Source organism: Scatophagus argus, chromosome 4, assembly GCF_020382885.2.
Source record: "Scatophagus argus isolate fScaArg1 chromosome 4, fScaArg1.pri, whole genome shotgun sequence".
NCBI lineage: Eukaryota > Metazoa > Chordata > Actinopteri > Scatophagidae > Scatophagus > Scatophagus argus.
In genome coordinates, this window is record NC_058496.1 from 22,759,974 (window position 1) to 22,773,586 (window position 13,613).

The 13,613-nt window shown below is 39.9% G+C and overlaps 1 protein-coding gene across 3 annotated transcripts; it reads left to right on the top strand.

Annotated features, from left to right (window-relative positions):
- Window positions 1-1,228: 1,228 nt before the first annotated feature.
- On the top strand, window positions 1,229-5,053 carry ptrh1 (peptidyl-tRNA hydrolase 1 homolog). 3 transcript variants are annotated; one of them, XM_046385844.1, is made up of 6 exons: window positions 1,229-1,433; window positions 1,629-1,757; window positions 2,617-2,836; window positions 3,386-3,485; window positions 3,774-3,819; window positions 4,099-5,053. In XM_046385844.1, the coding sequence occupies exons 2-6, from the start codon at window positions 1,650-1,652 to the stop codon at window positions 4,357-4,359; spliced, it is 735 nt and encodes a 244-aa protein (XP_046241800.1). In that variant the 5' UTR covers window positions 1,229-1,433; window positions 1,629-1,649; the 3' UTR covers window positions 4,360-5,053. The 3 variants fall into 3 exon arrangements, with proteins under 3 accessions (XP_046241800.1, XP_046241801.1, XP_046241802.1); XM_046385845.1 differs by having other exon boundaries at window positions 1,632-1,757; XM_046385846.1 differs by lacking the exon at window positions 1,229-1,433 and having other exon boundaries at window positions 1,440-1,757.
- Window positions 5,054-13,613: the final 8,560 nt, after the last annotated feature.

The following is a 13,613-nucleotide window of genomic DNA, read 5'->3' on the forward strand; positions in this document are numbered from 1 at the left end:
ATTCACTTAAAATATTCTTTTCCTTGTCTTTCTTTAACTATATATATATATCTATATATATATATATATATATAGTATATATATATATATATAGTATATATATATATATATATATATATATATATATATATATATAGATATATATATATATGATTGGACAGGTCACACTGAAGCTAGATTAAGTAGTCTAATGTTCCAGGTTCACTTTGTAGCCACTAGTATGGTTTTTTAATTAACTACAAATTTGTTTAATGGTACTGAACTAAAGATACACTGAAACTGACAAATGGTTAGAGAAAACATTTGTATTACCACCCAATCTTAAGGTCCCATCTTGTCGAGGGACTCCAAGAAAAAATATGCTTTTAAGGCCCTTTGTCTTTCAGTGCATATTTGATCCATGTTGCCAAATTAATCTAAAATAGTGTGTGGAATCAAGTTATCACTAACTACCTCCTAACAAATGCACAATGCACACAGAGTGGGAGCTATGGGAATCAGTTTTTGCCCCATGGCCCCAGGTTGGTGGATCTGGCACATGACCATGTCTACACAATATATGTTTATTTAAGTTTATTATATTATTTAACTTTTTTATTATTATATTATTATTTAATTTTGTTGGTTGCCCAAAATGCAGACTATTCTGTTTTGAGCAGGAGGGGTTTCTATTAAAACGTGATGAGAGAGGACTTTTACATTTGTCTTTTAACTTTTGAAAAGTCAAAAAGTGATCTACCACAGAAAGTGAATTCACTGGTGGTTCCTGGGTTCTGATTAGTTGATGGCTCATTAATATTCAGGAGGATCACAGATGTGGTGATGGATGGGACCCCCTAACATTCAATAACAGATAAATATTTATATAGCCCTTTATGTTGCACTTTATGTTCAGATGTTGTGCTTCACAAGACAATAAAAGCAACACAAGCTAAGTAAAAATAAAATCAATAAAATAACTGTTAAAACTGAGCAGCACAAAATATTTGACACCCTACCACTAGCACACTTTACTTCATTCAGTGTTTTTGTGTGTCCCAATTGATCCCCATCTACAAAATCGACAAAATATGCAGTGTTCAAAGTTTTAAACGTGTTTTCTGTTGATGTCAGCTACCGAGAGACGTAACATTTATTGAGTGTCAGGTATGTGCTATGTTTCTCAGTCATCGCGCTAGATGGCGCTGTAGCCCAATACAGTAGGAAAAGCCTGTTTGTTCATGTTGTCTTTCCAACACTCTTTGACTGGTGTGAAAGATGCATGACAGGTCTACTAGCGCATGTAACCTTGTATGAGACTTGAGAATATTTTTTGAAGTTACATATATTCTCAGTTCAGCCTTTATCACATGCTGTCCTCTGGACAGCCAATGTTTTGAACGTGTTTTGTTGTTGTTCTTAAATATGTCCATTGTTGTAACGGTGCTAGCAAGGTAAAGTAACAGCTCGGATATCGTCCCACTGATAAATCGGTCCAATGACACTACGACCATACAAAGTTTCATCAGTGTAAAAACATGTGAAATTGGACTTAATGTAAAGAGCGTACAAGCTGTTTCATTGGCCGATTGAAGGACGTTACAATTATTGGTAAATTGTCGTGTCCTTATTTATCTCTCCTTTTTAAGAAGCTGTTGAACTTCGGCAGAATGCGACGACTTTTAACACGGGTAATAAACCGAGTTTTGTTGAGTGAGCTGTTCACACCGGCGATGGGCATCGAGGCTGAAATACACACAGAAGGCCGCCGACGGCTGGTAAGTGTGTAATCTCACATCATCTACATTTGGTCTTTTACACTGTAGTATTATGTATGTTTAACTTTGCCTACCATAAGTTTACTAAGCCCAGATAATCACTAGTCAGTCTTACTAGATTTAGATTTACCAAAATCCTTTCAAAAATCTGATAGCTTCGCTGACTGGACAAAGCATCCATCCCATAATCCAAGTTTGAATATTTTTCGGGATCATATCAAACCGCTTTTCAATTCAGTCTAAATTCTGTTCCTCTAAATGCTCAACCATATAGTTGTTACTAAACAAGGCTATTCAGTTGATAGAATGTTGATATGAGTTTATATAATTGCTATACAGATTAGTCATTTGACCTTCACTTGTCTGTGCACTTTCACTGTGTCCTGTTCAAGTCAGAATAAATAAAAGCTCAGTGTGTGGAGAAAGAACACAATGTTTGCAGTGTGTCAGCAGCCATAGAGCATGACTTTAATACAATGTAGTCCATAGTATTTCTGTTAACAGAGCTGCTGCTGCTGCCAGTGGATCAGTACCATCAGTACAAGGCGGTGGCTCTAAATGTGTCTTATTTGTTTATGTCAGCCTTGCCAGCTGACATCAAACTCTCTTATGCATTTTATGATGAAGAATTAGCATTGTAGAAGCAATAATCCATTTCTCCTTTAGTGTTTAAACTTAATTCAACAATAGAGCTCTATGGCACAAAGAAATAAGATAAGATGAAAGACTGTCAACAATGAAATCACTGGCTGCAAGAAATCCTCAGAATGACAACAACACAACACAAAAGCTGCTCCACTACAGAACTGGTAGCATTTAATGTTACAATTGTGTGTGTGTGTGTGTGTGTGTGTGTCAGGTGGTGGGGCTGGGTAACCCAGGGATGGAGGGTACCAGACACAGTGTTGGCATGGCGGTGCTTGGGGCGCTCGCCACCCAGCTCGGCGTGGCTGACCGTTGGCATCGTGACAAGCACGTGTCCGGTGAGGTCACTGTGGCAGAGGTACAACATACACATGTGGTGCTGCTTCGTCCCTGGCTGCTGATGAACGTCAACGGGGTGTCAGTTGCCAAAGCAGGTGAGATCACTTAGTGTGTGTGTGTGTGTGTGTGTGTGTGTGTGAATAGATTGATTTTACTTTAGTGTTACACAACATGTAAGGATATTTGTGTGTTTATTTCATTTGTTTTCATTTGAGGGTTCTTGAACAGAGAAACAAACCCTACGTTTGGACCTCTCTGTTTATCTTTATGTCCTTTCCAGTTCTGTGCTCTTTCACTAATTGGTTTTGGTAAAAGTGCTCCATAAACAAATCTGTCAAATCAAATAATTGAACAGAAATTAAATCAACAACAGCAGAGTCACTCTGACGAAATACAGCATCACAGTATGTATGTTTGAACCAATTAAATTACAAATTACAGATAAATTAGGACTTTACCAAAATGTGTTCATGTCAGATTCTCTGCACTGAAAATCATGTCCCTCTAAAGAAGACAGCAATAGTACTGAAACTATAGTGTTTCCATTGTTATTACAGTCTCCTGAGCATTTAATATTTGGACATTTATAATAGTTGAAAGATGATACTGAGTCCACATTGAATGTTTGGTCTGTCCTCCTCTAGCTGGTAAATATGGCATCAAGCCTGAAGACATCCTGCTGGTCCATGATGATCTGGACAAACCCCTGGGGAAAGTTGCCATCAAACATGGAGGAAGTGCCAGGTTGGTTTTGTTCATCATGTTCGTGCAATCTCAGGTTGACTCTGACTTGATACAGCTGAGTGCTGCAGTGTGAAGGCCTGGGACAGTCAAATAAATGCAATATGTAAAGCTTTCAAAGTGTTATGCAAAGATTTTTTGTCTATGCCTGTGAAAGCACGAGACCAATGTGAAAACTGTGGAGAATGCTTAAAGTATTCTTGTGGTAAAGAGTATTTAATGTGTAAAAAGGAACTTTCACCTGTATTTTAAATGACACCAAGAATGACAAATGAACTCTTTTCTTCACAGAGGTCACAATGGAGTCCGTTCCTGTGTAGACTGCCTTCAGACTGATGTATGTTGTTTGTTGAGTTTTTGTAGGATTGCCACTGTTTGTTATTGTTTTTATTTCTGTGTTTATGTTTGAAGAAATTTAATCTGCTGGTACAACTTATAGTTTCAGCTCAGCCATATTTCCATATTTGAAATATCTACAATTGATGAAGCACTGAAACGAAAGGGAGACGCTATTTCAAAACAAGCATTAAACAAGAGATTCAAGGTAGCTTATGTGAACAAGTGTGTAAACCAGTGCACAGCAGTATTGTCTTGTGTCCTCTCGTCTACTCCGCAGGTGATGCTCAGACTTCGGGTCGGGATCGGCCGGCCAACGACAAAAACGATGGTGGAGCGTCACGTCCTGGGCCGCTTCTCCTCAGAGGAGCAGAAAGTTCTGGACTCTGTTCTGGTCCAGAGTGTGGACCTCCTCCTCTCCCAGCTATCCCAGCAGGACCCCCAGTCCTCACCAGCAGGGGGCAGACCAGCAGCACAGAATAAGAAGGAGAGGGAGTATTCAGCAGCTCCAGCTGATGGCTCTGCTGCTGCTCAGAGCTGAAGCTCAGTGTTCCTGAACTCAGACAGAACAGGAGACCATGGACCTTTACAGAAAGAACATCTGGACTGAGACTTAATTTATTCTCTGGTGTTGAATGAGATTTCTACAGAGTATGCTCTCAAAGCAGATATATGACTAATTCTGTGTGGATTTAGTTATAAAAGGTCATTTTGCTCAATGAAATGTCAAAAATGACTGTAGCATTAGCACAGGTTGCCAGCCTGGACAGTATTCAGTACAACCATTGGTCTGATTGATGGTTAAGAGAAAAAAAACTTCTGTAAGATTTCTGTAAGATTTGTAGTGACATTCAGTCAGAAGCAGAACAGGAACTGATCCAAAAATATGTTAAGAATATCTAATACTTCAAGACATGACATTATGGAGATATTTTGCAGTTTTCTGGTACTGAATACCGAACTTGAATGGAAGAAAACATTATCAGGTATATTAATCTTTAATTGGCCGTCTCTTGCTCTTTTGCTGAATAAAATAACAAGTGGACAGCGCAGATAGACAGGTACTGCCAGAATCTATAATTGAAAGATGTATTAATGTCACTTTTGATAGGGATCATTTAAATGTAGTTATGAAATAACTGAGATAGATGTGTGCTGGTGTTTTGAAAAATAAACCGTTAGTGTTCTCTGCTGAATGAACCTAAGTAATGGAGACACTAGGCATCATATAAGAATTTCTTCATATTCGTGTCTTAATTTTCTTCTTTTTATCCTCTGAGGTTTGGTATGAGTTTTGCAAGTCAGACTTAACAAACCCTCCGAACTGCGTGAGTTTGAGTTAATCACTCGTTTCAACTTGATGAATACCACCTGTTCATGGCGTGGTGCGTGTTAGTGGAGTTCATCACTGGCATAAACAACACCTCCAAATTACCTTACGGAGCTACGTGCTCCTGCTCTGTTTTCAGACAGTTTCATTCACAAAAATTTTGCCAAGGTGTAAAAAGAAGTTTCAGGCCCCGCAGTGAGAAATCGGTAGACAAAAAACAAAAATTCAACAGTCAAGACATTTCTAAAACAAAACATTCCATGAATCAGATGTGTGGAGTAGAGGTGGGGATCTGGCCAAAAAATAACATCACAATCAGCAATGAAAGTGATTTTTTCATCTTGAACTGAATTGTACTGTAGACTATAGCCAGATTTGAAGAAACTTCCATTTATGCTGTTCAAACACAATATACAGTTGATTCTTTTTTGGCACAAGCTCCTCATCTGCCATGTGGCTAGCTCTTCATTATTTACAACACGCCACCCCAGGTCAGTATAGCCATGTAGTTGACTACATCACGCTATTGGTTTGTCCACATAGTGTGGATCTGGTATTCAATGAAATTATGTGAAGTATGGAAACAGAAGTAAGTGGGCATTAAATATGGCAAACTCAAGTTGTGGACACCTTCAAAATCGATCTCAGTCTTGATTTCTGGAGTTGAGCTTTTCAAATGTTTTTTTGCACTTTGAGCACTACATGTCAAGTTCCATCTGGTTCCATTATATTAGAGTGAAGCCAGACACCTCTCCAGCTGATATCTCCAAAACTCTGCAACACATGCCAAAAGGCAAAAAAAATATTTAGATGGATAAATAGAACATTTGTATGTATTGTATGAAAGTCTGTTCTGTGAGTGTGAGGAATGTGAATGTTTTGGTACTGGCATTACACTGAAAATGATCAGGAGGTGCCTCCACAGTGTCACAGTTCCAACAAGGTGAGCACTGAAATGTAAAAAGAAAAAACAATGACCTCCTTGCTTTGGGTGTCAAAGTGAAAGCGAGCCTCTTCATGCTGCTGTCACCTGAACATACGGTTCTCTTCACATGATGCTCTTCCATCTTATCCTCCCTGATGTGGCTCTTTCGGCTGAAAACATATTGATTTCCCCTTCCGATTGTCACACTAATTACACTCTTCATCTATTAGGTGTCTTTAATGAGTTGCATCCAGTCAAGAGGCACACTGCATTCTCACAGTGCAGAGAATGCCAGAGGAGGGAGGGTTCGGTGGGGGGAGATGGTGGAAAAAAAAAAAAAAAAGCCAGAAAAGAGCATATAAAATAGCGGAAAGAGGCCGACGAGCTGCTGAATGAGGAAAATCAATACAAAGGAGGCCAGTAGATTGCGATGGAGGGCCAAAGAAGAAAGGCAGGCGAGAAACAAAAGGGGCCAAACATTGTTTAGACCCGGTTTGTTTGAGGCCTTCTGTCCTGCTGTAGCTCAGAGGCACAATAGCTGTGGGGACACACTTGTGGACATGACGGGGGGGGGGTGCTCAAAGGAAGCTTCTTCACTCCCCCACCACCACACACACACCCTGAACACCCCCCACCCTCCTAACCGCCCTGCCTTTCTTCACTGTGACCCCTTTGAGCCACCCTTGTCCTCCATCAGGCCACTTTCCCAGCCCTTCCTCACTGGTCAGCTTTAGGAGGTTCACCAGCAGCTTCAATAACTTCTTCTGCAGGGGTCAGAGGTCAGCAGAAGGGCTGGACACCTGGGTCTTTAGAAGAGACCCTAGATTTATTCAGGAATGGGACCCCCAACCTCCCCCTACGCTCTACGGCCAGGCGTAGCAGAGCTAACAGTGGCCTGGTGGGGGGTCTTCCCACATATGTGCTAAGTCTGCAGAAACACAAAACAAGCCCACTGACTCCACTGGTCCTGGGAAGGCTAATTAAGAAGACATACTTGGATGTAATAGGATGTACATGGGATGTAATAGACACATTTAAACGCTTGAAGCTCTAATCATTGTATTGTAGCAATGCTACTGGTGTGGCTATGTGGATGGCAGTGGCCACCACTTTGGTCCAGGCTCTTGGATGGACTCAAATTCATGTCCCCCTGACTCTATCCGGCTGATTTAGGTGATCCTCTGACTTTTCCTTCAGCACCATCAAGAGGCTGACGTTTGTGCTTTTGAGTGGAATTTCTCAATATCTACCTGCTGGACAGGTATTCATGGTCGGCAGACAATTTGGCAGCCCCACCATGAAGCTGACGTTTGTGAATCTTTGGCTTTTTATTAAACTATCACATGGATTGCCATGAAGTGATTCAATGTTCCTGAGAGAGGAAGGACTGTGAAAACTTTGGTTCTCTGAAACTTCATCTAGCACCATCATCAAGTAAAAATTGCTGTTGGCCCAGGATTTTGGCACATGACCAAATACCAGCACCAGCTATAATTCAGTTTTGCTTAATGCTAATTAGCAGCACACTAAATTAAAATGGTCAGCATTAGCATTTACCTCATAACACCACAGCCTCAGCTGCTAGCTGCTAGCCTGCCTGTAGATTCTTAGCGTTGTGATGCTTCCTAACTACAGTTTCCAACTCCATTACCTTGACAACCTGTTGCACCACTAACCTGCATGTTGGATTAGAGATGTCAGTATGCAAGACAAACAACTCTTAGGCCTCACTGAGACAGTATCAAGCATAGTGATAAGTGCAGGGTTGTCGGTGGTGTGGGAGGACTGAAAGAGTATCATCATTTGGTCTGTTAACTCCTGGATGGCAGATGATTTTCATCTCTCTGCTTGGGAGCAACACGTCTTCCTGAAAGGCTTTCTCTAAGTATTTCTGCTGCCATGCTTGTGCTGTTTATAAGCAGCCTGATGTTTTTTGAGGCAACGCACAATACAATAGAAACTTTGAGCAAGTTATAAACATCAACAATCCTGTTGACCAGCCAGTCTGATCACCTGGTTATGTGATTGGTCACCGCACCATCTAAGTCTGAAGTGTAGTTTTACTGCAGACGTCAGTGGTTCCTAAACTGAGGTCCAGTGAAAAGTGGACTGTAGAGTAATTTCAGCACTCCCTCGTAGTTCATAGTGACAGAATTACACTAAGGTCAAAGTTTTCTTTCACAAGTTTCACTGTCTCCTCTGTCTCCACTGTCTCCTTTGGATTTTAGCTGGGTGATATGAAGTCTGCTTAACATAGCTTTCCATGTATTTCCATTACCTAGTCAAAAACTCAGTCATTAACAGCACCTCAGGGTCTTTCCCAAATTGTACCCTCAAACAATAAAGATCATCATGTACTAAACATGTCTTTGCAGTTCAAATATTGGTTTTGTCCAAATGTTTAAACAAGTTGTTTTCTTTTCAGTCAAATTTTGAATGCACTTGGCAGTGTAGGCCTCACAAAGATGTTATCAAGTTATATCCTAGAAAATGTAGAATTTAGCATGTTTGGAGCTTCACCCAAAATACAAAGTGAAAAACATGATATTTCAGCTGTTGCTGGCCAGTCTTTTTTGAACCATTTTGTCCCCCAATGTCCCTCAACTTTATGTAAGTGCTCTGCTGAAGTGCCTGTAAAGGCAAGGTTTAATGGTGTATTGTGATCACGCAGTGTATTTTTACTCCATACTGTGTCTGCAGTCCAACAAATAAACTGCAAATAAACAATTTAATAATAATTTGAATAATTTTGAAATTTAGTTGTGTTGCCCTGATAACATTATATTTAAAATCCTTTTTTGACTTATAGTGTACCTGTGGTGGAAAATAGTGACCTTGCTGTGCATCACGTTAATTTTGTCACATTGGTCTTAAGATAACCCTCATGATATTCCTTTAATATTTCTTTAGGGACTGAAAAGTAATTTATGGTAACCTTAATATATTTTGCTTCTTGGTGTATTATTGTAATGTTCCAGTAGGGACCTGTGGTGTGTCTTTCATTATCACTACACTTTCTTTTTTCATGAGGCTTCTGATTTTCTTTTCCTCCAGCATCACAGAATAGACTGAAGTCGTTCTGGTTTCCCATGGCAGAACCATGTGTTACAGTGAATCTAGGCCCGTTGGGGATCCTTTTCTTATTTGTCTCTTTCCGATGAGCAAGCATTAATAACGCGTCCTTTTTCCCTTTCATAGCCATAATCTCCACTGATCTTGGGCCTCCCGCACTAAATTATTCTTACAGGGCCATGAAAAGGCAGCAGCGGGGCCTTTAAGAGGCAAATGAGCATCCAACATGCAAAGATGTTCCCAGCAACGGAAATGTTAACTCACCATACAGAGCAGTGCAGGACAGAGGGAATCCACTGACATGTCTGAAGAGAGGGGAAGGAAGGGTCCACTATTACCCTGAAGGCAAAGCCTGCTGGGTAATTTATGCTTTAACCCCTTCTCTAGCTGTTTATATTTGGCTTTAAGTTGATGGTTTTTGTACAAAGCAGCTTACAAGAAGTGCAACAGTAAAGATTTCCACGCTGGATTATCATCCTGGAATCCGTGATGTAGGTCTTAGCAGCCAATACAGATACAGATCATTTTAAGATTACATTTTTCAGTGTTTCATGCACAAAATCACAAGTGTTTATACAAGAGTTATGTTCTTATGACACCTCGTATACAGCATTCAGAACATCCTGGGACAGTTAAACTCACAACTACAACCCAAAGTGAAGAAATTCCTTTATGGTGAGCAGCTCTTTCTGGGTCTGAGCCAGATGTGTTGGTGAAGGCTGGCAGTGTTAAGATAAATTTTAGCTTTCATTTCTGACTTCCTCTTGTGACCACATGCTTTCCTAAACCTTAAATATGCTTTAGCTACCATGCAGAGATAGAGTGGAAGGAACGAAATGACTGATGTTGGCAATGAATGTTATAAAATATTGACAATGTATCCAGAGTTTCGTAGAATTGTTCAGTATCCAGATTTATGTCTGGTGATTACATTTCCCAGTATTTATTATTTCGATAATTATTCTATTTCTGTGCTGAAAAACCTCTAAAAACATTCACAGTGTCAAGTGATGACAAACGTTTCCAGCAAAACTAGATTTACAAAATGATTTTAAGATTAGTAAATCTTTCATGTGGAGGTCAAAGGAAGTCATAATTTTCAGCTATGGAAGAGAAAAATGATCTTTGTGGCTGTTATGATGTATCAGATTAGGTGATTATTTCAATCTTAAGTTCTTGCCATGTGTTGGCTCAGAGACGTGACAAACTACACGTTTCTCCCTGACCAATCATTTCTTTCTATTTTTCAAGGCATGTGTGATCACAGCAGGAAAGGGGCGTTGGGAACCAATATTTGGAAACAGCAACATACAAAAACAATGGCTGCGTGTGCGATATTGGCTATCAAGTGTCCGGAAGAGCCTAAAAAGAAAGTAAAGGCTGAGGTGACTTTTCTTCTGTTCCACGGTTCCATGTCATAGCACCAACAACATCATTCATGTTTTGTTTTGTTTACAGTTGTGCAGAAGCAAATTCTGTGCTCCTATTGGTCAATGATCAGAAAACATTGCTAAATTTGTTGTGGAGCGCAAAACAATTCCAACATACGAATCGTTTTTGTCTGGACATCGCGAGACATCTCATATGCAGCACGGTAGCATCGTCAGCTGACACACTACATGGAATTAAACAGTAGTGACCAAGAGAGAGAAAAAATGCTGCAGATTAGCTTTGATTGACCCTATAGGTAGCTAACTTCACAATATGTTAACAGTGGGCTGACTATGCGCACTGATGTGATCACAATTGTAGGATGATAAAAGCACAACCCTCACCAGCAACAATCATTGTCCAGCCAGTCTGCTCTCACAACTTAGCTTTTCCGCCTCTGTTTTTGATACAACAAGACCTGGACAGAACAAGTTTCTCCTCCATTTTCTTCTTACCAGAGTGACTGGTGACGACTCCCACTCCACCTAATATATGATTGGTTGAAAAAAGATGCAGCGCTTTTTTATAGGCGGCCACATGGTCTCTCCTCTCATTTATCATAGCTTGAAAAAATGATGCTGGCTCTCAGAAACAACAGGATACGCTGACATGGTCCTTTACCTCTGCTTGATGTGGAAATAACTGGGCTGATATCGTGTAGTCTCAACTAGGGCAGCCAGATTTTCACTACACGATTATCGTGCCCAAAAGAATTCACATTAGCACTTTATCATGATATGAGCAAGAGTCTGTAACCATAACCAAATAAACCAAAAAGAACAATTGCACTTTTTGTATAATGAAAAGACAACATGTGCTGGATTAATTACACAGTATTGTCATATGTGTATTACTGACACAGTACCCATAATTACCTTTAAAATAGCACTGCTATCGTGAATATCAGAACATCCCTTCTCTGAACCCTGCATGAGACCCTTTTAATAAGGTTCAAAGCTTAAATGCTTAAAACAAATTACATTCTACAGCAGTATCAATTAGCCATGTAAGGCAAAAGTGTTTATCTGAGGAAGGGCTGGATTTGGCTGGGAAAAAATGGCTGACATCACAGGCAGGGGTGTGATGTGCAGTGAAGTGAATCTTTTCTTTTCATGCAACTTTCTACTAATATGATAGTTTAAATTGCCAGCTACTTTACAAAGTAATACTTTTGCACACAACACATCTTAATAAATATGACATTTTCTTAATTTGAAATAAATTGAGCACAGTTTCATAAATGTGATTATATGCTTTTGTGTTTCCTTTAAATAATTTTAATAATTCTAAGGTTTTGGACTTTTGCCTAGACTTTTGAAGGTGTTACTTTGGATTCTGGATAATTGTCAAAGTGTTTCTCACTTTCTCCAAAATTCTTTCAAATCAAACAATCAATCAATTACTGGGGTGAATAATCAGCATATTAATCCATCAAGAAAATGACCATCATGAATACGTATACCACAAATCAAACTTGATGATGTCACTTTCATCTCATCCAGGGCAAGTTCAGGATGTGTTAAGTCTAGCTTAGCACAAAGACTGGCAGCAGGTGGAAAGTGCTAGCCTAGCTTCATTTAAAGAGAGAAAAAAATACATTCCAACAACTTCAAAACTGCAAGCATATTATTTTTCCGGCACTGAGCTGCATTTTGATTGATAAATCAGCATTGTTTTCATCTTTCCATTGATGTCATTTTAAACTTGTAGAATACGATCCGTGAAGCTATGACCTCTTAATTTTAAGTTCAAAATAAATACTGTTTAATTTATTTTGTTTTATGAGATTTTTATCAGGAACATCATAGTATTTTTAAATATATTGATAAGTATAAGTATTTAAGATGCGTAACAGATACATCAATCAGTACATGAAGTGTTATAGGAAATAAGATTTAAGGATAAAAATGATTCATCTTTTTATCACAATCTTAAAGGATATATGATTTTTTTTAATTCAGATATACATATTTATATAGCACATACATCTGATTAATTAATGAAGCCTGATTATTTTAAATTTAAAGTAAACAACTCAAATTTTGGTTAGTGGGCCTATTAATAGTTTAATGACTGAAACAACTGTAGGAAAAAATATTTCAAGCAGTAAGTGGATAAACGAAAATCTTAAATCTGATGTTTATTTTTCTCACAGAAAACTAATTTTGTTGCTCACTGTGGCTGCTTATGGTGAACATTTGTAAAGGTATTTCGTTTGCCTGCAGTGAAATGAACTTTGTGCACCTTTTTGTTTATTGTTGTCGTTGTTATTGTGGTTTACTCACCATCACATCATCAGTGAGGGAAGCCTCTGAAATCTGCGACTGTCTCTTACAGCGAAAAGGGAAACGTCATGCGCAGCACTCAGTGTGTGTGTGTGTGTGTGTGTGTGTGTGTGTGTGTGGAGGGGGGGGCAGTTCTGTGTTTATGTAGGAGTGTTAACAGTGTGTTGATTGTAATTGAAAATGAAGAAAAAGCAAAAGAGGGAGCGAGAGAAAAGGAAAAATAAGATGGTTGTATCTTTAAGAGGTTTGCTGGTCGTTCATTTGCAGCTGCTCTCTCTCTCTCTCTCTCTCTCTCTCTCTCTCTCTCTCTCTCTCTCTCTCAGTGCAGATCCATTACTTCTTCTTGTTCTCCTCCTCCTCCTCCGGGCACAATGGGCATTTATCATCACCCCCGCGGTGTGTGTGAATGTGTGTGTTTATTCAAATCTCAGTACCAAGAGCGGACCGGCCCCACTCCCGAGCTCTCTCTCGGTGACACGGACGCACCGGGGCTTATTGTTGGAGGAGCCCCAGAAAAAGCCCCGCAAATCGACCGGCAGGGCAGGAGGTGGAGGACACCAGGAGCGACAGGAGAAACCGGCGGCGGTGATGGCTGTGTTTGTGGCGGCGGTTTGCCGTCCGCTCGCACCCCCGTCCTTCCTGCGACCATCCTGGGGAGCATCCAGCCTCCATGCCCGCCTCCCTCCCTCCCTCCATCATCAGCCTCTCTTTGCTGCCGTTGGAGTAGCCTTCACTGCTTCCAATTTCTCTCC

What these genes read in the sequence shown, in the direction of transcription:
- ptrh1 (XM_046385844.1), top strand. Translation starts at nt 1,650, where the DNA reads ATGCGACGACTTTTAACACGGGTAATAAACCGAGTTTTGTTGAGTGAG. An exon ending in AAACATGGAGGAAGTGCCAG is followed by an intron (nt 3,486 to 3,773) that starts GTTGGTTTTGTT and finishes TTTTCTTCACAG; the next exon opens with AGGTCACAATGGAGTCCGTT. An exon ending in TAGACTGCCTTCAGACTGAT is followed by an intron (nt 3,820 to 4,098) that starts GTATGTTGTTTG and finishes TCTACTCCGCAG; the next exon opens with GTGATGCTCAGACTTCGGGT.